Raw genomic sequence first — 24,922 nt, forward strand, 5'->3', positions numbered from 1 at the left:
TATGATTCTGTGAAAATCATGGCAAAGAGTGGGAAAGGCTGTTGCAATAAAAACGCCTTCAATTGTTTCTGGAAAGTAAAAATAGTGGGTGCCTGCTATATCTCGATAGGAATGCTATTCTACAGAACATGGGCAGCCACACTAAAAGCACTGCTCTGAGTTACTGCAGAGTGAGCTTCTAAGATCTCTGGAACTTGCAGGAGAAGGTCCTCAGCTGTCTAGAGCATTATACGTTATTACTAACACCTTGAACTTGACTTGCAGCACCTCTACTCTTCCTGCAGCCACAACACATACCAGCCGAAGAGAGGATTAAGCAGAAGCATGGCAATAACTGATCAACATCAGCTTTTGCACTTTTTACATTTGCTTTATTGCTAAAAAGAACCGGTGCAAAGTTGCAAAGGAAAAGAAAATGCAGCGTTTCAGATTTCCGAGTGTTAATACTGGTAACAATAAAGGCTTCAAAAGGAAATTGGAGGAAAAGACTTGCATTTGAGACACTGACAATACTTCTCAAGTGAACTGCCAAGAAAAATGAAATAACTTTGACTAACACAAAACAGGGATTTTACAAAGCTAAGCAGCTAGCTCACTACCCAAAGCCAGCAATTTCTGGATTTTAGTTTGACCAAGGGTTAGTTAACACAGGGAGCTTATGAACAAGCCCCTGCATATACAAAGGCCTTTGAGAGGCTGCAGAAGCAGCAATTGATATAACTAGCTCCAGAGTCCGTTCCAGCCTTCTCAGCTGTTCACTGTCCTCATCAGTGCCTGGGTTCTTCAGCAGATAAGAAAGGAGGAGTACGTCACAGAAACTTCCATGTTTGCCCAGTCTGCTGAAGTCAGACAGGCCTGGGAGAGTGAGGTTCCAGCAATGTTGGAGGAGGTGTTCAAGAGGGCTGTAATGGGGCTCTCCCACTGGTGGTAGAAAATGGTGAAGCGTCAGTAGCTGCTACTGCTACCCAGAAGTGTATTCCTGCCCACAGATCTCTGTGTGAGCTGGCTGGCCCCAAGTATTACATTTATCTTTGTAGAGGTTTACTACAGTTGGTATGGAAACACCAAGCACATTATTTCTATATACTGCACACTGCCTCATACTCTGCTGGTGTTCAATAAGCACTGAGATGTAGGAGGAGAGCATGCTTCTCAAAATCCAGCTTCTGTAAGAGCTTCCCCAAGCTCAAGAAATGGCTCTGCTATCAATACTGGCTGCTGTTCCATTCTACAAGCTTTGCAGAAAAAACAAATAAATATGACCAGCAGAGGGTGCAAAGAAAGCAAAGAAGCCCACATGAAGAGGCAGGCATATTGGCCCTAGCACAGTAAGTCAACATACTGTGGGACAGCGATATCAAGCCCAAAGCCATTTCAAATGGGACAACTTCGTCTCCCACTTCCTGCAAACCTTTAGTGGCAAGGGTGCCCTTACAATCTCCTCCATTTCAATGTTTCTCCCTTCTTGCTGTACTCAAACTTCTCCCTCTTCCATTTCTCAGCTATGTAACATGAAGGAGATAAAGGATGTAGAACCCTCAAATAATCCATAGTACTTTTATCATACATCAACTTTACTCAGACCTCTGACTTCACTTTTGCTCCTCTACCCTGATTTCATGCAAATCCAGGATTGTGTTGTAGCACTACAAATTCTCCGTGTAAAGGGGGCCATAAAGGAACACGAACTAACACACACACACACACACACACACACACACACACACACACGTATTTGATATTCCTGGACTAAATAACTACATGCAACAGAGGGGAATGAAAAAATAAATAAGGCTCTGATCCACGTCAAGCAATTCTACATGGCTCTGATCCTGTCCCATTTCATTAATTTTGCTCTATAAGTGGATGGGTTAAAAAGCCATCCATGCCATTCCTTGTACTAGGCTTGTTACCTAGAAAGAAGCCAGACTAGCTCTTGTATGTTGGTTTCTTGTTGTCATAACATCAGTTCATCCACTGGCACATTCTAATAGAGCACATGATGTAACAGCAGCAATGCAGGTTATTCCTGCAACTATATATTAGAACCTTTTAATAGAAGGACTCTAAAAATATCCTTCTGCTACCCATGAAAAACTGTGCAGCTCTGTCTACAATGCAAGACCAGGATCTTATCAATGTGAAAAAATACTGATCCAAAAGGTCGCCATGTCAGAGCACTGTATTTACTACCACTTTTAAACGGAGGTACTATAATTTCTCTCCGTTATGCACCGTTCTCCACCAAAACCCAACCTTAATGTCCTTTTATTGAACAGATCGTTGCATGAAAGGGACCTTGTAAGGCAACTAGTTTAGCTATGAACTATGAACATGCTATATTGCATTTACTCGAGTCTAATGCGCCATCGAATCTAATGCGCACCCTAATTTTTGCAAAGTAATTTAACCAAAAAAATGTGCACATAACATTCGAATAAGTATAGTACACTGAAAAGTAAAGCATGCTTCAGCTTTCACCGCTCCCACCAGAGAACCTCCCCTGGCACTGGCCCTGCAGCCACTTTCATTCCACGCTCGTCAACCGCTCCAGCCTCCCTTCACAGCTCATGGTGTGTGATGTGGATGCTGCAGCCGCTGCCAAGACAGCGGGGCCCAGTTGCTGCTGGAAAGAGCGGAGGGACTCAAAAGGCCTTCACCAGTTTCTCCATGGTGGCCATGCCCCCCCTACACGCAGGTGGGCAGGGTGACTGTGGCTGCTTGCCAGCCAGCCTCCCTCACCCGCTCTTGGGGGATTCAATCACACAACAGCTGCCCAAGCTGTCGCGGCCAGCTGCTCAGAGCAAAGGAGGCCGCAAGGGGGCTAGGGGAGGATGGTGTGCTCAGTCTGCCACTGACACGCCATCTTGAGAGCCATTTTAACTCGCCAGATGGTGGACTTTCCTCTCATTGACTCAGTGAATTCAAGTATTTACTTGAATGTAATGCACCTTTGAATGTTAATGTGCACCCTAATTTGTGTGATGTAATTTGGCAAAAAAATGGTAATTTGGCAAAAAAAAAAAAAAGGTGTGCAATACATCTGAGTAAATACAGCAGGACCTTGCAGGAATCTCTTCCTCACTGCTCATTATGCTGTAACAATACAATACCCCGAGCCACTTAGACAACAATATTTATGCTTCCAACTTCCATCCTACCTCTGCACCTGAAAAGCCACACCCCAGAGACAGGAGATGAAGCAAAATTTGGGCTTAAGGTAGATTTTCAGCTGGTGGTAAAAGGCAATAAAAAAGCTAGATGGATTCTCCCAGGTCAGGAAGTTCCACTTCATGAGTGCCACAACATAGAAGACTCCTCCCATACCCCCACCATCTGGCACAATGGGCTAAAGGTCAGTTCTACTGACCACAGTGGGTGGGGGCCTTGAAACATGAGTCATGAAACTTTCTTTTACAGAGGAAGATCATGCATAACGACTCCAAACATGCAGCCTATTGGGTTCTGTCTGGATAGATAGCTGGAGATGCGCTTTGATACGATAGCTGGAGGGCACACCCAAAGTTAGAAATGAACTTGTGCTATGCTCTTCTTCCCTTTTCACGAGCTTGGGAATTTTTGAGGGAGGGGGGGATGAAATCACCAACTCCCAAGACTTAAATTAGGCCACCTTAGGATTAGACAACACTGAAACCCTCCTAGTCAAATAAATAAGGATGAGAAAGATACTTGCAAATTTCCCTACAAATGCATCCACTGCCATTGCCTGAAATATGGCTGCACATGTGTCCCAGGCACACACTAGTCCAGTTGCCCCCACATACCACTGTTGTCCATTGCACACTTCCTCCACTTTACAAACCCTTATCCATCTGGCCACCTGGATGCTATTCCCCCCCCCCCCCACAAGCAGCCAAGTGAGCAGCTATTTACAAGCTTGACCTTACTGAATAATGGCTATAACAGTACTAATGACAGATTGGAAACCCCCCATCACTCTGCTTTGTGTGTTTCAAAGAAACCTCTTTGCGCCCCTCTGTGTGTGACTGCATTTCCGATGTAAGGCCCTGCATTATTTAAGGCATGAACCACCTCCAATGGCGGCACCACAAACAAGGCCTCCCCAGCTGATCTCAGTGGGAGAAGATCTGTCAAGTACGCAGGCCCCACGCTGTTTATAGCTTTGTATGTTAGTACTACTGAAATCTTGAATTGGGTCCAGTGGCTTAGAGACAAGCAGTTCAGTTCTTTAAGGACTTTCCCTCTTTCTCTTTCTAGGGAAGAGGGAACATTCATTTAACCATACCTTGTACTTCACCTGCAAAGTGTGGCAAATATACCTGCTTTCCCCAGAACTACATCAATCAATAACTATCTTCCTGTATAAAACACCGTGTCATATTTGCATACTGTGATTTGCAGGGGTGGGCAGGTTTTCTAGGTGCCTGCCATTAGCATGCATAAGTAATCACAAATATTCTCCAATTCTTGCTTACTCATTGGCTTATTGGGAAATTCTCATAAGTAGAAAGATAACAAATGTTTCCTAATAAACGAAACAAAGCTAGCCTGCCTTAGAATAGTTTTAAAAAATAATTGAGGGGACCTGGATACCCATCTGTAGGGAAGCGGGGGGGGGGGGATATCCTGTTGTCTAAAATACTGGGTTTTTTCTACAATTACTTAAATTACTTTTTATTGTTTTCAAAAACTGCAGACTTTGCCAACCCAGAGTCACTAGCCTTCTTAGAAGGAAAGTTATGAAGCAATGTATCTGCATTTCCTAAGTAATAAAATTGCAATTTCAGGGCTGGAAAAATGCAGTGGCCTTACAACAGAAGCACTAGCTAGCTTCAGGGAAGGTATGCATGCTGCAACTATGCCCATATTGTACCACCTAGAAAGTTCCTTATGAGTGGATGCATGGCACTCTAAAATAAAAGCACAAGTCGGAGCTGTCATTTTAGTTTGCTGTTTACCAATTACAGCTTAAGGAAGCCAAGGCTGCTTAAAACACACAGACACACAAACACTACTGAAAGGTGTGTGCATGAGTTACACAATACTGCAGTTAAAATGAGATTCAATTTCGTTAGGACAAAGTTCAGTGCCCCATGAAACTACATGTTTCATAACAGATGTTTTAAATAGGTCATTGCCTAGTAAACCTTATGATTAAAGATCAAAGAAAGTCAGGCTCTTCACTGAAAAAAAAGTAATACATATATATGGATATGCATTACTTTCTCCACCCCCCGCTACTTTCTTGTTTAGTTTTTAGAAATAAAAATAACCCCTAAAACCTAGGCTGCGAAGTCCCTTACAACCATGCTTTATAAGCTGTGGCCTCGCCGTGTTTACTTTCCTGTAAGCTCAGCAGCACTATTGCATTCCACTTATAGCTGGGGAGAACATACCTGCTGAGGCCACAGTGGCACCACAGCAAGATCTTAAAGGAAGAAGATTTTGTTCATACCAAGGCAAACTGATGCTGCAAGATCATCTTGAAACAATGCTCTTGGCTCACCCTATTATTTTTCCTGCCAGCTCAATGATGCTTATGGTACTGTATTGCAACTCTTTAGAATGTCACTGTGGGAGCTATATTGGAACACTGCACACTTACTAACAAGCTATACTGAATATTACCGGTACATACTCTCTGTCCCATTGCAGTGAAAAGGAGGAGGAAAGAGATTTTCTGCTATCGGAGGAGACAATGATTTGAAAGGCTGCAGTTTTCCTGGGATGATTTCTCACAGGAACGAACTAGCTAAATGTGTCAACCCAGGAAGATAAACTGCTGTTGCCCAATAAATTAAAAGTATCCATTTACTAGAGTAAGCTTACTCAAGAACCGACACAACTGGAGAATTCATAGGAAGTAACAACACAGTGCCTAGTAGTCACACATGATCAGACACTCCATTGTCAAATACCTATAAGCTTTCCGTTGTCCCAGAGGTTCATTAACACAGCAGAAATAACTTCAAAAGCTGCCTGGATGCAAAATAACCTCTCTCTGTTATTTCTTTTTGAAAAAGCCAAACAGATGCTAATAGTTATGTGCACATACTTGCGCTATAACAAGTTTTGGCCTCATTGCTCATTTGTATAAGGACAAATCTGCAGTCCTCTGTGGTGTTGCATTTTAATTGAAACTCACACTATACAAGCCTGACACTATCATAAAGGAAATGAACATACCTAGAAATAGATAATGCTATCTGTAGTAACTGGCACATAGCACTGCACATGGGGGATTCTGGGACAGGCAAAAGGGTTTCCCACCATTATAACATTATAAAATGTTTTTATAATAGTTCGCAGGCGGGAAAATTAAGAGTAGCTTCAATAATGAAATTGAAAGTATTTCAGTATTTTACTTCCTGCAGCATTTGCCGACTCGTTGGTAGCACAGTTGGCTGCAGGGCCCACTAGGAGGGAGACTTTTCCAGATGTTCCTGTGTGGTTTCAACTGGAATTATGTGATGCTGCTTCAGACAACATAAAGAACAAGCAGTCTTAAGGATGCAGGCAAGATGCTTTCATTCCTCACATGTTAACAAGGCAATCCATGTTTTCTAGCACTGTGTTCAATGAATTTCTGTCCCCTTCTTAAAATCTGCTATGTACTTTCAGAAGTCCTTGGGTTCCCAGCAAAGAAGGAATACATTTCAGGCTTACATCTGTGGTGCATCAGATAATCAGAGCCCATTCATTCAATTGTTGTAACTCTCAGTCTACAGACTTAAGAAAAAAACATTCAAGCATCCATTTGATTCCTCATAGCCGTCAGCTCTATTAACACTTAGCATTACTGGCCTCGTGAGTGATGGGAGTTATGAACAGGGCCTCCAGGCACTTCACAGGTCACAAACGTCCTCTTTCCGTAACTTAAAAGACATCACAAAAGGCACAGAAGGAATGAAATTCTCTTCATTTATTAGCTTATGAACGTAATAATAAAAAGTAAGATTTTAAGGCAGATCTGTAATAAGAGCCAGTGTATCGTTTCCCCATCAGAAGGGATAACATTCAGAAATAAGGAGCACAAGTCTGCCAGTGAAAATGACAGCCATGTGTCAGGAATATGTGTGTCTAAAGGTAAAGGTAAAGGGACCCCTGACCATTAGGTCCAGTCATGACCAACTCTGGGGTTGCGGCACTCATCTTGCTTTATTGGCCGAGAGAGCCAGCGTACAGCTTCCGGGTCATGTGGCCAGCATGACTAAGACGCTTCTGGCGAACCAGAGCAGTGCACGGAAACGCCGTTTACCTTCCTGCCAGAGCAGTACCTATTTATCTACTTGCACTTTGATGTGCTTTCAAGCTGCTAGGTTGTGTGTCTAACTGAGGGCTTATCCACACTCCATGTCCACAGCTCCATGCCCAAGCATCCTCCCTTTTTTGCTCTGGAGCATTCTCCACAAAAACCTACGCTGTAAGGTAATTCTGGTTTCCTGTTGTTTTGCCACTTGCTCCGATTCAGCTTTAAATAGGGGGGTTTGGTGGGGGAAGCTCAACAACAAAAAGGGTGGGGGGGTCGTGCCTGGTAAGTGCAGAGTAAAGACAAGTGCAGCTAAGATCTGACATCAATAGTATAGGTATTAAATGTCATTATAACTAACTATAAACTCACTCCCCCCCCCCCGTAATGTGTAATACAAATTTAAACTTGTTCCCTAGATTCATGATGCCATGGGTAGGCAAACTAAGGCCCGGGGGCCGGATTTCTAAATCCGGCCCGCGGATGCTCCGGGAATCAGCGTGTTTCTACCTTAGTTCTTGAACAGAATGTGTTTTGGGCATCCGTTTGACTTCCAGAACCGTTTGAAAACCAAGGTGCCGCTTCTGATTTGCTGCAGGAGCGTCCTGCAGCCAATCAGAAGCCGTGCTGGATGTTCGGCTTCTAAAAAATCATTCAAAAATCGGAACACTCACTTCTGGGTTTTGATCGTTCAGGAGCCAATTTGTTTGGGAGCCAAGGCGTTTGAGATCCAAGGTACGACTCTACTCTCAATATTATAATCAATTATATATTAAAACTATTTTAATATGCATCAATATTAGGTATCAATTTTCAGACCTACCATATCCATTACAGCGAGCATACAGGGAAAACAAATCAGTTTATGAAATTTGCTGTGGATCAATTAATCAGAGATAAATTCCATATATCACGTGAATCATTAATTTTGTATATATTAAAAGGGCTAAGTGTGCCAGAAATGTTCATTTCTTTAAAATGTCCATACAAATTTTTGCAATGTTTGGATAAAAATCCTTAATATAGCTCAATATTTTTTTAAATGCTTTTTTAAAGGAATAACACTAAAGCATAATAAAACTTAACTTTCTCCTCAGAGGTCAAAAGGGGTTGCATCTTAGGTGGCTACTAATGCTAACTGGCGTAAGTCTGGCCTGTCGCAGCAAGTGAAACAAGTAATCCAATATTCTACTGTGTAATGTGATATGAGTAATTCATATTATTACACACCCCAAACTACCAAATATATATTGAACATTATAATATTGAACACATACTCTTATGAGATCAGATCAAAGCCATTATGACTGAATTTACTTGCAAATAGGAAAAAGGTACGTGGGAAATCTTGGATAGGGGGGAGCAGTGAAAAGAAGGAGTTCTGCAGGGAAACCAACCCACAGATAGAACGTTGTAAGCAAAAGTAATATTTAGCTGAAAAATAGATGTAAAATACTATTAATAGGACAGCTGAAGCTGAGATGGATGAGAATCAAAGGGTTCAACTTGTGTTATTTTCATTTTTTAAAAAACAACCCTGAAGATTTTATCCAAACTCGCCTACTCACATTTGTTTCTCGAGAGCTATTCTAAGCATGCATTGCTCAAAGAACGGTTTGTATAAAGAGGACAAAGTGCATGTGCAATTTGGAAGGTAGGAATCGAAGGGGGAGAGAGAAAACGATACACAGAAGCAAGGAGCTAGGAAAAGGCAGGCTCTCTTGTGCTTCCTGCAACTTCATGAACGTTTTACCCTCGCTGGTTCAACGAGCACAGAGAAAACGAAGGAACAATTATAACCATGACTTTCTATTTCCTACTGATAACGAAGATCCAAAGAGAATTAATATATTTCTTTTGAAGTTTATGGCAGTTGCTTAGCTCCCAATATATTGCTTCCCTGCCCTTGTTTACAGAGTTCAGTACTATTGCAGACTGGTCACAGCGCATGGGAAGTCTGCAAGCTGAGTTTTCTGAGGCATGAAATTACCCCAGGCTACATACATTGTATGTACCCACATCTATAGGTGGATAGCATTAATTTTGCTGTCACATACATATGGCAAGCTAATCCTTGTAATTTAACTGCACAACTCCAAATGTTTGCCTTCACACAAGTGCTTTACTACCTTTCCCCAAAGTATTTAAGCTACAGCTAACAGGGATGATGGGAATTGTAGTCCCAAAATAGCTGGAGGGCCAGGTTTGACCACCACTGATCTAGTCCAACCCCCTGCAATACAGAAATCTTTTGTCCAATGTGGGACTCAAACCCACAACCCAGAAATTAAGAGTCTCATGCTGTACTGACTGAGCTATCAAACCTAAGCAAAGCAGAGTAAACCCAATGATGTGAAAATTCCCCTTTCCTCCTAACCATGGTAATTAAAAAATGGGCGTAAATTTTACAAAACAGCTAAATGGTGTATTCTGATAATGAAGATCCCGCCACGCGCCTATTTCTTCTTCACTGCTTTTAAGGTTGTGAAGTAGATACTGGCCTGCCAACAGTCTGAAATTTTTATATGCTTTAAAGCCAGCAGCCTTAGCTATGTCCTGTACCAGCATGGCTACTTATAGGAAGCAAATGAGGAACTGTGCTGTGCTGCTTGTGCCCCAGCCTTCATTTCAACTGGAAACTGCCATTACTAGCCAGACCGTTTGAATGATTCAACACAAAAGGTGAGGCTATACATCCAGTTCTGCAGGTGCTGTCATATTTATTTAGCAGCTAAATGAGAGGCTTTTTTTAGAAACAGGAAGTGTGTTCAGTGAGTGAGCCAGCCAACCTAGCACTGCATAAAAAAGCAACACTGTTAGGCAGACTTTCTAGATCTCTAACAGGCCCTTCCTTATTTCATCCCTGCGCACAAAAACAAGACAGCCTTCCCTGCTTTAAGTCTCTCAGCTGTGTATATGTGTCTTATAAACAATGTAGGCTGAAGCAAATCTATTTTATAAAATGTGTGGGGCGCATATATCTATATCTATATATAGATATACACACACACATAGACAGTATATATCTTTATGTAACTAAGCCAATATGTTCTTTACTACCAGCTTCAGGTTATAAGTTAATTTAAAAGACTATCAATGAAAGCAAGCCAATAGTTTGACAAAATATTATGAGAATGTAATCAGTCAAAGCTAAGCAATTTTGAAGCCTACTTTTTTCCATCAGGAGAATCAAATACCTCCTTAGTGCTCTCCCATTGAGTTCAGAGGGACGAAGTAAATTAGTTGAGACTTTGGAGCAGGCAGATCTAGGAAAGAATAATCCTCTCCCAGGCATAAAGTTGGTACACACTAGTCGAACCCTCTACATGAGCATTAAACAAAAAATAAAAATAAAAATAAAAATAAAAATTGGAGCCTTACGAAATGGGCTCACCTCACAAAAATGATGAAATTGTTGGGTATAATGAAGTCTGACTTGGAACTTATCACAAGCAATGGCTCAAGTTCAGGATGTAACTAAAATTTCTGTCACCTTTCTGAAATACCATAAAATTATATTTTAAAAGGCTGATAAAACGTTAAGGAAGGTTGGTTAGAACTGGCACAGGGACTGGAGAATAGCGAAACCACAAAATTTGAATGTCTTATTATGAAGACTAGGTCGGAAGATTTAAATAAAAAGTGTGTAAGAGAAAAATCTAGCCAATGATGGACTACAACACTGGATAAAATAATAGTAACAATTAAAAATGTAATTAATTTTAGGGAATTTATACCCGTCCTTCATCAAAAGGCAGCCTCCAAAGTGGATTACACACACATTTGAATTAAAATATAAGCTTAAAGGCAAACAGAATAGAATACAGTGGCACCTTGGGTGACATATGCTTCAGGTACATACGCTTCAGGTTACAGACTCCACTAACCCAGAAATAGTACCTCGGGTTAAGAACTTTGCTTCGTGCTCTGGTGGTGTGGTGGCAGCGGGAGGCCCCATTAGCTAAAGTGGTGCTTCAGGTTAAGAACAGTTTCAGGTTAAGAACGGACCTCCAGAACGAATTAAGTACACAACCCGGGGTACCACTGTATTCGTTAAAAAGACAAATGTAAAAGGTCTAGGCCCTAAAGGAAAAGAAGTTTTCCCCAACTTTGAAAGAACAACAGAACGGCAGTCAGACAGGTCTCCCTGGGGAAGGAGTTTCACAAGCAGGCCACCAAAGCCCCCCAAATCACTCTTTTTGGCCCTACCTCTGAAGGTGCAAGGACCAAGGTGGGGGGGGGGGTAATGAAGAAGTCAGGGGAAATCATTCCCTCAAACAGCAAAATGGGTAGCTATCTGCCAACCAGTAAGACAACATAAAGCGAACATTCTGTATACTTAGAGCAGTACTAGTTTGGTCTTCCCTTCAACCCACAAAGGAGGTACATCCCACACATATATTAGAGATCGCATGTACTGCTATGAAGGTGCAAGACTTCACTCTGCCTGGTGGCAACTCTCTGCTACCCTAATGGCTATAGAACACACATAATCATGGGAGTTCTAGCCTTGAGAACTCCTTAATTTGAACACAGCCCCGAATAAAAAGCAGCAAAAACAAAAAACACACAACATACACACATCCCTGAATTTTTTTCAGGCTACAATTCTCCTTCAAAATTAAAACTGCTAGAGACAAAGTTAATCAGACTAAAACCAAGAGCAAAACAAAGGCTAGGAGGAGAGAAACAAACAAACATGTTATTCCTGTATTGCAGGGGGTTGGACTAGATGACCCTCGGGGTCCCTTCCAACTCAACCATTCTATGATTCTACTTTTTGAAGGAATGTGAAGCTTAGTTAGGCCTTGCCTACGTATGCAGTCAAGCTGATGGGACTGAACCACTTAAGACTGTAGGTAGGTAGATTAAAAAGGTAAAGGTAAAGGGACCCCTGACCATTAGGTCCAGTCGTGACCGACTCTGAGGTTGCGGCGCTCATCTCGCTTTATTGGGCGAGGGAGCAGGCGTACAGCTTCCGGGTCGTGTGGCCAGCATGACTAAACCGCTTCTGACAAACAGAGCAGCGCACGGAAACGCTGTTTACCTTCCCGCCGGAGCGGTACCTATTTATCTACTTGCACTTTGACGTGCTTTCAAACTGCTAGGTTGGCAGGAGCTGGGACCGAGCAACGGGAGCTCACCCCATCGCGGGGATGCAAACCACCGAACTTCTGATCGGCAAGTCCCAGGCTCTGTGATTTACATTTCTACAAATGCTCCAAATTCTCCAAAACAGAAAACAAGCAAAGACTAGAAACTTCCTCCTTTATGTGCTTGTTTTCTACTTTTTTGGAGGGGGGGTATTATTGGGTTATTTCTTTTATTTTATATACTGTACTGTGATCTTTTATGTGAACTGCCCAGAGACCTCTGGGTATAGAGTGGTATATAAATTCAATAAATAATAACAATAATAACAATAATAATTGCAAGCAGAAATTATTCACCAGATAAGCAAATCTTGTATTTCCCACAATGCTATAAGTATATAATAAACAAAAAATAAAGTACATCTCTCTGTGAAGAACTCTATGTGCAAGTCTTTAACAGACAACATTGCACTTACCACTTAGGTCCCCGAGTCCATTTCCTTGTTCTGGAAAAGACTCACCTCATCATAGTCTGGTATGTCTAACGTTTACCTTGCACATACCAGGGGCTATCTGTGTGAATGCAAGGGGCTATCTGTGTGAGTGTGATTCAAAAGCTTCCACATGCTGGGCCTATGAAGAAACGCCTTAAGGCAAGCTCCCTCATATGTGGCCTCGTCCTTCCCATCACCTATTTGATATTTATTTCCCAGCCCCACTTTTGTGCCAGGGCCAGCTCTCTTCCTTTCGCCATCTTAACGTTTTGAGATGCGAGTTTTTGGTGTGTTTTTTAAAGGGGGTTCCTGTCTGATCTGGGATGCACACTTCCAGCTCAGCTGTGCAAATATCCAGTTGGGTTGGATGAGCCAAGGGGCTGTAAGAAGTGTGGCTCCCAATACACCATCCCTTGCAAAAGAGATTTACTCTTAAAACCCTGATCGTAAGATCAAGACCAAAACCTAGCAGGTGTGCGCACACCCAAAATACAGAGCTCCTGTTTAGTTTTTATTGTTTCTAAAAGTTCAGTCACAACAAAGCATTAAGAATATAGCTATACATGTTAACTTAAATACTTTAGTAAAAGGATTAACATCCGTTTTGTTATCACGCTGGTTTGTTTTTTAAAAAAAGAATAGGTAGAATCCTTTTTTTCAGTATTCTGATAATTATTTTTTCAGTTCCAATACCGAAAAAACTATACAAGCGATGGAATTGCTTTTCTTTTCTTTTTGCAAATTGTTCTGACAATTTCTGACAATATGTTATTTTATACATTAGCACCCTGTACCACATACCCCAGACCATAAGACGCACCTAGTTTTTGGAGGAGGAAAACAAGAAAAAAAAATACAGTGGTACCTCAGGTTAAGTACTGAATTCGTTCCGGAGGTCTGTTCTTAACCTGAAACTGTTCTTAACCTGAAGCACCACTTTAGCTAATGGGGCCTCCTGCTGCCACCGCGCCACCGGAGCCCGATTTCTGTTATTATCCTGAAGCAAAGTTATTAACCTGAAGAACTATTTCTGGGTTAGCGGAGTGTGTAACCTGAAGCGTATGTAACCTGAAGCGTATGTAACCCGAGGTACCACTGTATTCTGAATCCCAGAAGCCAGAACAGCAAGAGGGATCGCTGCGCAGTGAAAGCAGCGATCCCTTTTGCTGTTCTGGCTTCTGGGATAGCTGCACACCCTGCATTCGCACTATAAGATGCACACACATTCCCCCTTACTTTTTAGGAGGGAAAAAGTGAGTCTTATAGAGCAAAAAATACGGTACTTCTTTTCTCAGTCTTCTGCCAATGAAGTTGTTATTTCTTCCAGTTTTTGAGCACAGGGGAGTACCTTCTAATCTTAGCAGCAGTAGGAATTCTGTGCATGCAATAGGATGGCACTGAAGTGAACGGGAAAGGTTTACACATACAGGAACTCCAGGCATAAAAGGGACTGTGTGTGTGTTCGAGGTTCTCTAGATTCCAAATTGAAAGAAGCTGCCATTTATACTGTGAATTTTTTTAAAATCCAGCCAGTTGGGCTATTGAAATGAACAGGGCTCCACACTTCTCACTTGAGTCCACAAATTGTGGCTGAAGTAATGCTGAACAGTTTGAATTATATAATCCTCAACTAGTCTAACAGGTTCTGTTTACGCAGCAATGAAAGGCAAATGAATTCAAGACAGAGACCAGACCCCACTTGGGCAACTGCTCATATTTGGGGGATTTTATTTCAGAGAATGATAAGCTTAAAAATATACATCTGATATGTATTTAGCATTTACACATACTATACCTAAGGACCTGTGAAATACAACAACCTTGTAGAGAAATTATTGTACTACAAAGTTATTTTACCAAGGAGCTCATTAATGTTTCATATTTCTTGTTTCAGAATTAAATATTGAACACTGTCAACACCACAGCATTTCAAAGATACACATGTTTAAAAGAGCAAACTCCAAGACAGATACTTAGTCTTCAGGTTGGAACTACATTTTCACAACCATTTCTCTGCTGCTAATTGTGAGAGCATTTTTCTGAATTGAGTGGCAGGGACCAACATGGTGTTTTTTTAAAGCTAAATAGAAGCATGTTGCTAGACAAACAGAAACCCCTCCCAATGTTTATGCTGATGTGATATTGTCAAAAAAGCACAATAAATCTACCAAAATGAAAGTTAACACCCCCTGTAATAGCCAGGGTTATTCAAGAACAGTATTTTGTTCCATCTGCTTTCTGTATTATTCCCGGGTTTTACAATTTTAGACTGTTTTAAACCTTTTAAGTGTAACCCAAGAATATGTTGAGCCGAGTCTCCACTGTTAGGAAAGCTAACTTTGCCAGCACCCACACAGGAAACTTTTCAGCAATAAAAGGAGGGGAATCTGGTGTAGCAAGGCTCCTCCCTCCCTCAGTTCTTGCAGTTAGAGCAACTTCTACAGCTGCTGCAAAGAAGAACATGGGATATTCAGTATTATTATTTAAAGGAGAAAGTACTGCTTGCCTTTACAAGCCCTTCATGGCCTTCAATCTGGCCACCTTGGTTCTACAGCATCCAATCCTCATTTGCAAAATACGAAGATTTCGAACTTTTTGCTGACAGTTCTCTCTCTCTCTCTCTCTCTCTCACACACACACACACACACACACACAGAGAGAGAGAGAGAGAGAGAGAGAGAGAGAGAGAGAGAGACTCACTAGTTCTCACTGGTTACAAGGGATATTCAATTATTATAAAAAAAAGATGTTGCTGTCATTTATTAAACATTTGCATTCCTTATTGTTATTTAGCAAGTCACAGCTAATACAAAACCCAAAGCACTTGACTTCAGGAAGTTTAGTAATCCATTACCATATGTACTCAATCTTTAACTACTTTGCATCACTAAACACCAGAATCATCTAAATAGAAGGTCATGCTGAACACCACAGTGTGTCAGGTACAAATTTATGTTCAGCTTACAATTTTGTGCATTGCTATGTGGTATAAACCACATCCTTACTTAAACCCCCGTATCACAGTGTGTGCATGCATTTCAAACTTGGGTTCTCCCTCTGCTGTCTCACTTTGAGATGGCCTCAAAACTAGTGTACAAATTCCAGGAGGACAGGTTGAGAAACCGAGACCACGTTATCCAATTCCCACTGTTATGTTTTCTAAAGAAAGTCAGGTTCAGCATTGTGCAAGCTGTCATCAACATGGTTTCAGAGAGGAGGGTATAAGCATGCATTTCACTCAGCTATGGACACAAACACTTCCATGGGTATCTGATAAAACAGTGGTTTGTAATGGCATGTGCCTTGCACACTCAACAGAAACCGTATTTGTTGCACACTATATACTTTTTACTTGATAGCTTGAATTTCAGTATAAAGTTAAGACATAATCTGCTGTACTGTAAAACTTTACAATACGCCAGGATAAAGGTTATCTCCAACTACTCACTGTATTCGGGAAGAGAAATCTATATAAAGTTATAAAGTCATCAATTTTCTCTGAGGAGAGCTCATTTCAATTAATGTGTCCAGGGATTTAAAAGTACAGAGATATTCTTAGGTACCTTACACATAATTAATACACAAGTTCGGTTTTTTCAGTACCAGAGGAATACAACTTATACTTAAATGAGCCCAGGTGAGACTACTGTTTGTATGCTCTAGAGGCGCACATCAGAGGGCAGCCTGATAGCTTGTACAAGCTGTAGTGGGAATGGCATTATACTACAGCAGCACAAATTATGTCTCCTGCCTTGACTCTGCCACCATTTTGTTATCCCCCGACCGGGATTTGGGTCACTGGGGCAGCAGCAAAATATTCCCGTACTGTGAATGGTTTTCTTGAGTAGACACTGTGCCTACCAGCTATAAAAAAACAAGAGCTGTTCCAGTTCACAGCAAGCAGGGAAGGAAGGAGGCAGTAATCCATAATGTAGCAACAGGGTAAGAGATCATTCCTGTGATAGGTTCTTTTTAGTTTCTTGGTAAGGACATCCATGGGACGCGGGTGGCGCTGTGGGTTAAACCACAGAGCCTAGTGGTTGCCGATCAGAAGGTCGGCGGTTCGAGTCCCCGCAACGGGGTGAGCTCCCGTTCTTCGGTCCCTGCTCCTGCCAACCTAGCAGTTCGAAAGCACTTCAAAGTGCAAGTAGATAAATAGGCACTGCTCCGGTGGGAAGGTAAACGGCGTTTCCGTACGCTGCTCTGGTTTGCCAGAAGCAGCTTAGTCATGCTGGCCACATGACCCGAAGCTGTTCGCCGGCTCCCTTGGCCAGTAAAGCAAGATGAGCACCGCAACCTCAGAGTCATTCGCAACTGGATGTAACGGTCAGGGGTCCCTCTACCTTTAAGGACATCTATAAGAGGCAACAAACTGCCCAACAGCTGATATTACTCTGGCAAACCCTTACATGCATGCAGGAGGAAGCTACAGTCATTCTAACCTGGAAATGGGTAGTGCCAACTGGACTTGCTAATTAATTTCTAACTACTGAAGATTATTAACCACGACTTCCTGTGAAGCTCTTGCCCAGTTGGAAGACTCTGCCTCTGCTCTCTATCAGTTATGCAGTGATGGCAAAGCTATCAGAAGTTTCTTGTCAGAAAGCCAAATGGTAGCAATTTGTGGGCTACAAATGCCAACCGCTGAACTTCCTTGCGAACAAAAAAAGTGTGAGAAAAATCGTTCCAAATATTTCACGTGGCTGCTTCCAGAAACAAAGTTCTGTAGCACAGCTATAGAGCGAAGTTAACCAACAGCAGGAACTTCCAAACTGTTAATACGATTAGAATTAAGTGAACTATGCAACCTTATCACAGGAATCCACATTAACGTCATTATATTTCCTAACTAAAAGCACCTGAAAATGCATTTCATGGTAAAAAGATACAAGATTAGTAGGCAGGAAGCAAAATCCTGTATCTTCAGCTGCTTTTGGAATATATAGAAAATGGTGCAAATACTAAGGCAAAGTTCAATTTTATTTCTGAAATAGGGCTCAAACGAAATAATCCTGGAGGTATGCAACTAGGACTGAATATTAAATACTGACTCAGAACTAATGCAGTGGCCAGTATCTCTTGCATCTCTCTCTGTTGCTATTTTATCACAGTTGCTGGTTACCTTTTTTCTTGCCTTTCCTCTGAGGAGCGTGAGGCAATTTCCAGTCCTCTTCCATTTTATTCTCACAACCCAAATCAGCAGGGTTGCCATATTTTGAACTATGGATTGCTATGATGGCTCTACCCATGAAAAAGAGGATGAGTCTGGAAAAAGAGGACACATGGCAACCCTAGGAAGACAGTGACTGGACAAGGTGGAACTTCATGGCTGAGTAGGAATTTGAACCTTCCTATCCCAAGTCCTAGTATGGCACTCTAATTTTACTGGAACTACAGCAAGCCAAACATCCAGCCATATGAAAGCAAAATTCAAATTATGCAGTAACACTTAGGATAGAAAGCCTGATAAATAACAAACAGTGCCAGTAACTAAGACTGGGGTATCTTGGTAAGCAGCATTTGTCTAGAAAGCCCTCATCATCATTTCTGGAAGCCAAGTTACAGAGCTCAGATGGAATGCACACATGCTCACTCACTTTCACAAATACTGGCTGCACACACACTATTTCTGTAAAGCACATTCAAACTACAATCTGGGTTGCTAGAAACGGCAACTGTGTCAAGGCTAAACTACAGAGCCCAGGATTCTCTGAGGGAGAGAATGTGCTTCGAATGTGCTTTAATAGGTACAATATGTACAAGGTCATTTTCTTAGCCAGTGCATATGCCTGTAACCCTTTTATCAAATATTGGCCTCTCCAAAAGACAGCAGTATGCTGCTCACAGGCTTGCCCTACAATACGGAAGTACTGAGTATCGAGTAGCCTTCATGCAAGTCCTTAAAAGGTTCTTTTGTGCTGCTAGTGTTCTGGAAATCACAGGTTCTTTTAAAATATAAGACAAATTTCTTGTTTCTAACTCTGAAGGTGGCAGAAAAGATGGTGCATTCAATGGTTCCAAAGTATTCTTCAGAGCAAAATAAGTAATATGCAAGTAAATTCTGCTCGTGGTGATCTATGCTTGTTGTGGTGAACAAGCACTCTAAATCATTCAGCGATGCAAGATCAAAATGAGGGTTTTCACTTAGTGAGAATTATTCAGATGGTCTCTTTAACGCAAGTAGTAGAGTAGGAGAGCTGAAAATAATGTCAAAATATTTCACATCTGGTAACCAATGCACACCCCTGGTTTCAGATAATACATGGGTAAAGGTAAAGGGACTCCTGACCATTAGGTCCAGTCACTGATGACTCTGGGGTTGCGGCGCTCATCTCGCTTTATTGGCTGAGGGAGCCGGCGTACAGATTCCAGGTCATGTGGCCAGCATGACCAGAGCAGCACACGAAAACACCGTTTACCTTCCTGCCAGAGCAGTACTTATTTATCTACTTGCACTTTGAGGTGCTTTCGAACTGCTAGGTTGGCAGGAGCAGGGACTGAGCGACGGGGTCGGGGATTTGACCCGCCGACCTTCTGATCGGCAAGCCCTAGGCTCTGTGGTTTAACCCACAGCGCCACCTGCGTCCTACATGAATCTAAAAAGCCCGGGTCAGAGATTTTCACAGCCCTCTAGTGGCTATGGGGGCTCATTTACCAGAAGTAATATATTTAGTGGGGACGCAGGTAGCGCTGTGGTCTAAACCACTGAGCCCCTTGGGCTTGCCGATCGGAAGGTTGATGGTTTGAATCCCCACGACGCAGTGAGCTCCCGTTGCTCGGTCCCAGCTCCTGCCAACCTAGTAATTTGAAAGCACACCAAAAAAAGTGTGAGTAGATAAAGAGGTACCGCTTCAGCAGGAAGGTAAATGGCATTTCCTTGCGCTGTTCTGGTTTCGGTGTTCCGTTGCGCCAGAAGCAGCTTAGTCATGCTGGCCACATGACCTGAAAAAACTCTGCAGACAAACGCTGCAGAGCCTGTAAAGCGAGATGAGCGCCACAACTCCAGTGTTGTCTGTGACTGGACATAACTGTCAGGAGTCCTTTACCTTTTAAAAATGTATTTAGTATTAACTCTAGAAGTGTATACTTTATTCTGACTGAACTGGGGAATGGCTGGGGAAGCCCAGCCAGATGGGCAGGGTATAAATAATAAAATTATTATTATTACTATTAAACTAATCCTCCTAGACCATAGCCGCTAGAGGGCCAGGAAAATTTGTGTCCTGGGCTTTTTAGACCCCTCTACCCATGCACTATCTGAAACCAACATTGGCTGCCAGATGTGATTTCCCCCCTAGCTCTCCTACTCTACTAAAGAGGCAAAAAATACAGCTGATCACAAATAAATAAATAAATAAATAAATAAATAATAATAATATATTTGTACCCCGCCCATCTGGCTAGGTTTCACCAGGCACTCTGGGTGGCTTCCATAGAAACCAAAAATACACTAAAATATCACACATTAAAAACTTCCCTGAACAGGGCTGCCTTAAGATGTCTTCTGAATGTCAGGTAGTTGTTTATCGCTTTGACATCTGATGAGAGGGCGTTCCACAGGGCGGGCGCCACTACCAAGAAGGCCCTCTGCCTGGTTCCCTGTAGCTTTGCTTTTCGCAATGAGGGAACCGCCAGAAGGCCCTTGGCGCTGGACCTCAGCGTCCGGGCAGAACGATGGGAGTGGAGACGCTCCTTCAGATATACTGGACCAAGGACGTTTAGGGCTTTAAAAGTCAGCACCAACACTTTGAATTGTGCTTGGAAACGTACTGGGAGGGATAGGGAATTCATGCTTAGACAGAAGGCACATTAGTATTGAGCTATGCCCAGCTGATAGTTCAGATCTTCTTATCTCTTATCCTTATTTATAAGGAATTTGAGAGTAAAATTTTAAGGAGTCTAACTCCTATGCATATATGCACAGCCATCAAACTACAGTTTGTTTTCTGGTAATAAATCACAATGTGAAGCGATGATTTGTTATTGAGTTACAAATTGACGCTTGTTTTATCTATAGTTTCACGATAACTTAGAAGGAAACAACTTTCCTTAACCATGGTTTGTTTGGTGACCTAATACTCACCAAGCTGCACAAGCAGCTGAAAAAAACCAAAACTGTTCACCAGACTGTTCCCCCCCCAAAGATGTCCTCACTCTTAAATCTGCCTGACAACAAGCTCTCTCTTCTCCATTCTCCCAATTCCTCCATGACAAGTTGCCCCTCACAAGTTAGACCCAGTTGCTCTGCAAGGAGAGGGGGAAATTTTTAATGATCATTTATGTCAACTGACTAATTAACACACACCTGGCTATCCTGACTGCTAAGCCTACTTACAACAAAAATAATTAACTCTTCACAGGAACAAAACACCGATCTTTCAATACAATACAAAAAGATACTAGCAGAAAACCTGTAAAAGTCAATCTCATTCCATTAGAGCAGTAGAATAGAGCTAAGGAATTTGATTATTAAGAGTACATTTGGTGTTTCTGTGATGCGGGTGGGGTGGGGGGAAATTAGCTTGACTCAGGGCATAACAGGAATGGCTGAAAACTTATGAGAAGATTTCCCTGGCCTGTTTGCACAGCCAGGAGCTAGTAACAAGGTGAGGCAATGCCAGTACAGGATGTCAGGCAGGCAGTAAAGAGTAGGCAGGAGTAACTAAGCTTTGGAGAAGCAAACTATGGTTTGTTTGCTCGTCTAGGAGACAGCAAACTACAGCTTAAGAGTTATGTACAAACACAGCCAATGTTTTAAACTGCTTTACAATAACAACAACATGTGATAGCTGAACTTAGGTCCAGTTTCAAATCTCAGCTTATCCATGGACTTCTTGAGCAGCTCTGAACATGTCCCTAACTCTGAGTTCGCAGCATAAGATTTCATCAATTTAGTTGCCTATTTCTCAGTGTATACGCAAAATAAGTATTTCAAACTACTACTACTAAGAAAATCAGCACCTGTCACTTGGTGGCAGAAAACATGTTTACAAAATCAAGGGCCACAGAGAAATCGACCAGGATTTTGCCTGATTGCATTTACTGTGCATTAACGGCATGGCCCATCTACTTTAAATGTACTCCTGAACTTCATTTACCATACTGCTTTTAACTCCACTGGAGACAAAAAAAATTATATTGCACTTCACTTTCCAATGTCCAACCAACACCACCCTGACTATAGGCTGATGATGATTTGTATAAGTATACAGAAGGGAAAGTAGCTCATATGATGTCTCAACACTGTTATATCAGTAACTTGGCCAACCGACTCATGAATATTTGGGATCATAATAGAGAACTATATGCATTGGGAAACTTACTTTACTGCACTCTATCCTTGCAAGAAATCAGCACCGATAAGAAATGAAAACTAAAAACCAATGCAACATAAGGCTGTTGCAAATAAGAATTTATACTTACTGGTGGGAAGTCAAAATCTATCTGGCTTGCTAAGTTTAATATATAGTCAATTCGAAACTGATTCTCTGGATTGGCTAGTTCAACTGGAGGTGCCAGGTTTCCCATTGCTGTCACTATTGTCTGTAGAAAAAGAGATAAAATGTTATCAGAAAGTGACGGGTTAAAATTTTAGTTCGAAGCAACCAGGAAAGGCTTGTAGACTTACCTCTATAGCTTCTTTAATATTGTTTTTAATATCCTGAATTTTCATTTTTTTCTCCCTGTAACCAAGAAAATAACAAATTAAATTTCTAGATCATGGAGAGATAGCTTTGAAGAGGAAAACAAAAGTCAAAGTACTTCTATCAAGAAAAATAATCTTCAATAAATCATCTAGCCAGCCAGCTGCTAGACACCAAATCTAAGTTTGGCGGGGAGCGGGATATAAAAGAGTTGAGGAATGGATTCTGATTTCAAACGCATGTTTCTTGTAATATATCTGAAACAACCTAACAAAGTTGCATTGTCTTAAGATTAAGGAAATCACTTACACTGCTTTGGGTATCAGAAACTCCAGGGATAAGTTCCTAAACAGGGACCCCACAGTTGTTCAACTGACAAAAATACACACATTGGCCTAGTTCACATGTAAGCCAAACTATGACAGAGTGTGAATGAGTAAATGTGCTGGTGGTTATTTAGAAAATTGCAGCTGCTTCACTTTGCCCCTGATGCTGCTGCTGAGCTGCCAGGAGCTTAAGACAAAATTTGGTGTGTGCCAACCTGAGCTCATGGTCTGTCTCACCCCAAGTCAATGAAGGGCATTTGTTCTTGACATATTGCTCCTAGTATGTTTGGGGGAGACAAAACATGAACCTGGGTTTGCACATAATGCTAAGCCAAACCATGGTTTAGCTCAGGGTGGTCCAACACGCAGCCCATGAACTGCAAGTTCCAAAGGAAAGTCGCTCCTCACAACGGCCATTCTCTTCCATTTTTATCTTTATGTTCTTTCTACAAATCCAACTGAAAGGGGCAACACTGGCTACGTGGGGCTGGTCCCACAGAGGAAATCCTGTCTCTCAACTGGTTTGTGCCGGGGTGACAACCAACAGATCCGAATAGTGGGCAGCCCCTTTATGGGTGGAGGCAAGCAGAGATTGGCTAAGGCCAGGGCAATGGGGATGGGAAGAATTTTCCATAAGCATCCCAGTTATGTGGCACAAGCCATCCCAGCATTGGTTTTCCATACAACGCCCCCCCGAGTAAGAGGAAAAATTCTCTCAATCTTGTAGGAGAGTTTGGGACAGAGAAAATTATCACTGGCTCCCACACAGACAGATGAAAAGTTTCTTCGTGTAGTAAGGCAGGCTCTTTGAGATCATTTCTGGTTGTACCAATGCAAAATTATTGTATATAGTAAGAAGCTACACATAATTATTGCCAGCAATAAAATATCGGGAGCAAATAAAAATGCGCTCTGCTCTAAACATTTCCGCTACGGTAGCTTGCAGGAGTAGAAAAGGTGTGCAGAAATACTTCTCTTCAACTATTCACATTCCAAAAAGTGAAACCAAAAGGTTATTCTGCAACTAGATTTTCTGAGTCTATAGAAGTTAAGTATGGGATGAAGGCATCTTAAACCTAGTGCACATTCATGGAAATGCACACAAATGGATACTAAAGATGTCTAGAGCATGATATGGCACATCACATTTGATTTGAATTATTAAGAATGAACATGTATTATAGAACTCTTGGGTGTTTCCTAGTACAACATTCTTTTAGGTCCTGTGATCAATCCTGACTGTGGTATTCTTAAAAAAAGAAAAGCCAGTGTATTGCTTTGCCCATAGCCCTCACAATACTAAACCAGAATGGAGAGCCCATCAGCCCCAACCAGAATAGCCTTTGATAGGTGATGATGGGAGCTGTAATCTAGCCACACGTTCCCCATTCCTGGATTAAATTTGCCTGACTTGTATTTATTTTATAATTAGAATCAGTTCCTTTCACGATTCAATTTTTTAAAAAAAAATATGGTCAAAATACTAACCCACTTAACTTCAGAAGCCAGGTTATTGCACTGTAGAAGAGTTTAATGGCAACGTACAATGGCAGGGTGGATACTTGCATGAGAGAATAGGGGTGTCCAAAAGTACTGAAAGGTGTTCCTATTTCTACCTTACCTTTAATCAAACTAGTGTACAGACTGCAGAAAACAGTTTAAAAAACACAAGTGCAAGACTGATAAATTTTACTTACATTCACACTAATGAGTGTGTGCAATCACTTTCTGGAGGAAAGAAAAACCCATCTGCAGCTTCCATTCTCTCAAAAGTGGAAAAAGCTAAGAACTAAAGAACTTGCACTGACACACAAATGCTATAAGATCTGGTGAAATCCTAAATACCTAAGCCTAGTACATTCTGTTCCCAGAGTAGCCATTCAGATGCCTCTGGGAAGTCCACCAGCAGGACATGAGTGCAACATGAGTTCCCCAGCTACTGAAAAGGCATATTCTTTTGCAAACTGAATCTGTATAGTATGTACCTAGGCCAAAAACTTGCTGCCTAACTCTTAAGCCTCCAGCTGCTGCGTTATTATGGAAGAGCTGCAAATATTGTTATTGAGGCGGAGGAAGAACCAGACCTACAGAGATGTCAATCATCACAACTAGGGTGAAGGAAGCAGAAGGCAAC

General features: G+C 41.8%; 2 protein-coding genes across 8 annotated transcripts in view; both read right to left on the minus strand.

Moving 5' to 3' along the window:
* EDN3 (endothelin 3) overlaps positions 1 to 24,922 on the minus strand; it is a 527,748-nt gene that overhangs the window by 332,289 nt on the left and 170,537 nt on the right. The window lies entirely within an intron of this gene.
* Positions 1 to 24,922, minus strand: part of GNAS (GNAS complex locus) — a 177,698-nt gene that overhangs the window by 41,608 nt on the left and 111,168 nt on the right. For all 7 annotated transcript variants that reach the window (XM_083507610.1, XM_083507611.1, XM_083507613.1 and 4 more), the window contains exons 3-4: positions 22,447 to 22,501; positions 22,242 to 22,361 (exon numbers count right to left, since the gene is read on the minus strand). In XM_083507610.1, coding sequence (XP_083363736.1) covers positions 22,242 to 22,361; positions 22,447 to 22,501 — 175 coding nt within the window. The remainder of the gene's footprint in view (positions 1 to 22,241; positions 22,362 to 22,446; positions 22,502 to 24,922) is intronic.

The sequence above is a fragment of the Podarcis liolepis genome (assembly GCF_965112155.1).
Source record: "Podarcis liolepis genome assembly, chromosome: 6".
In the NCBI taxonomy this organism is placed as follows: domain Eukaryota; kingdom Metazoa; phylum Chordata; class Lepidosauria; order Squamata; family Lacertidae; genus Podarcis; species Podarcis liolepis.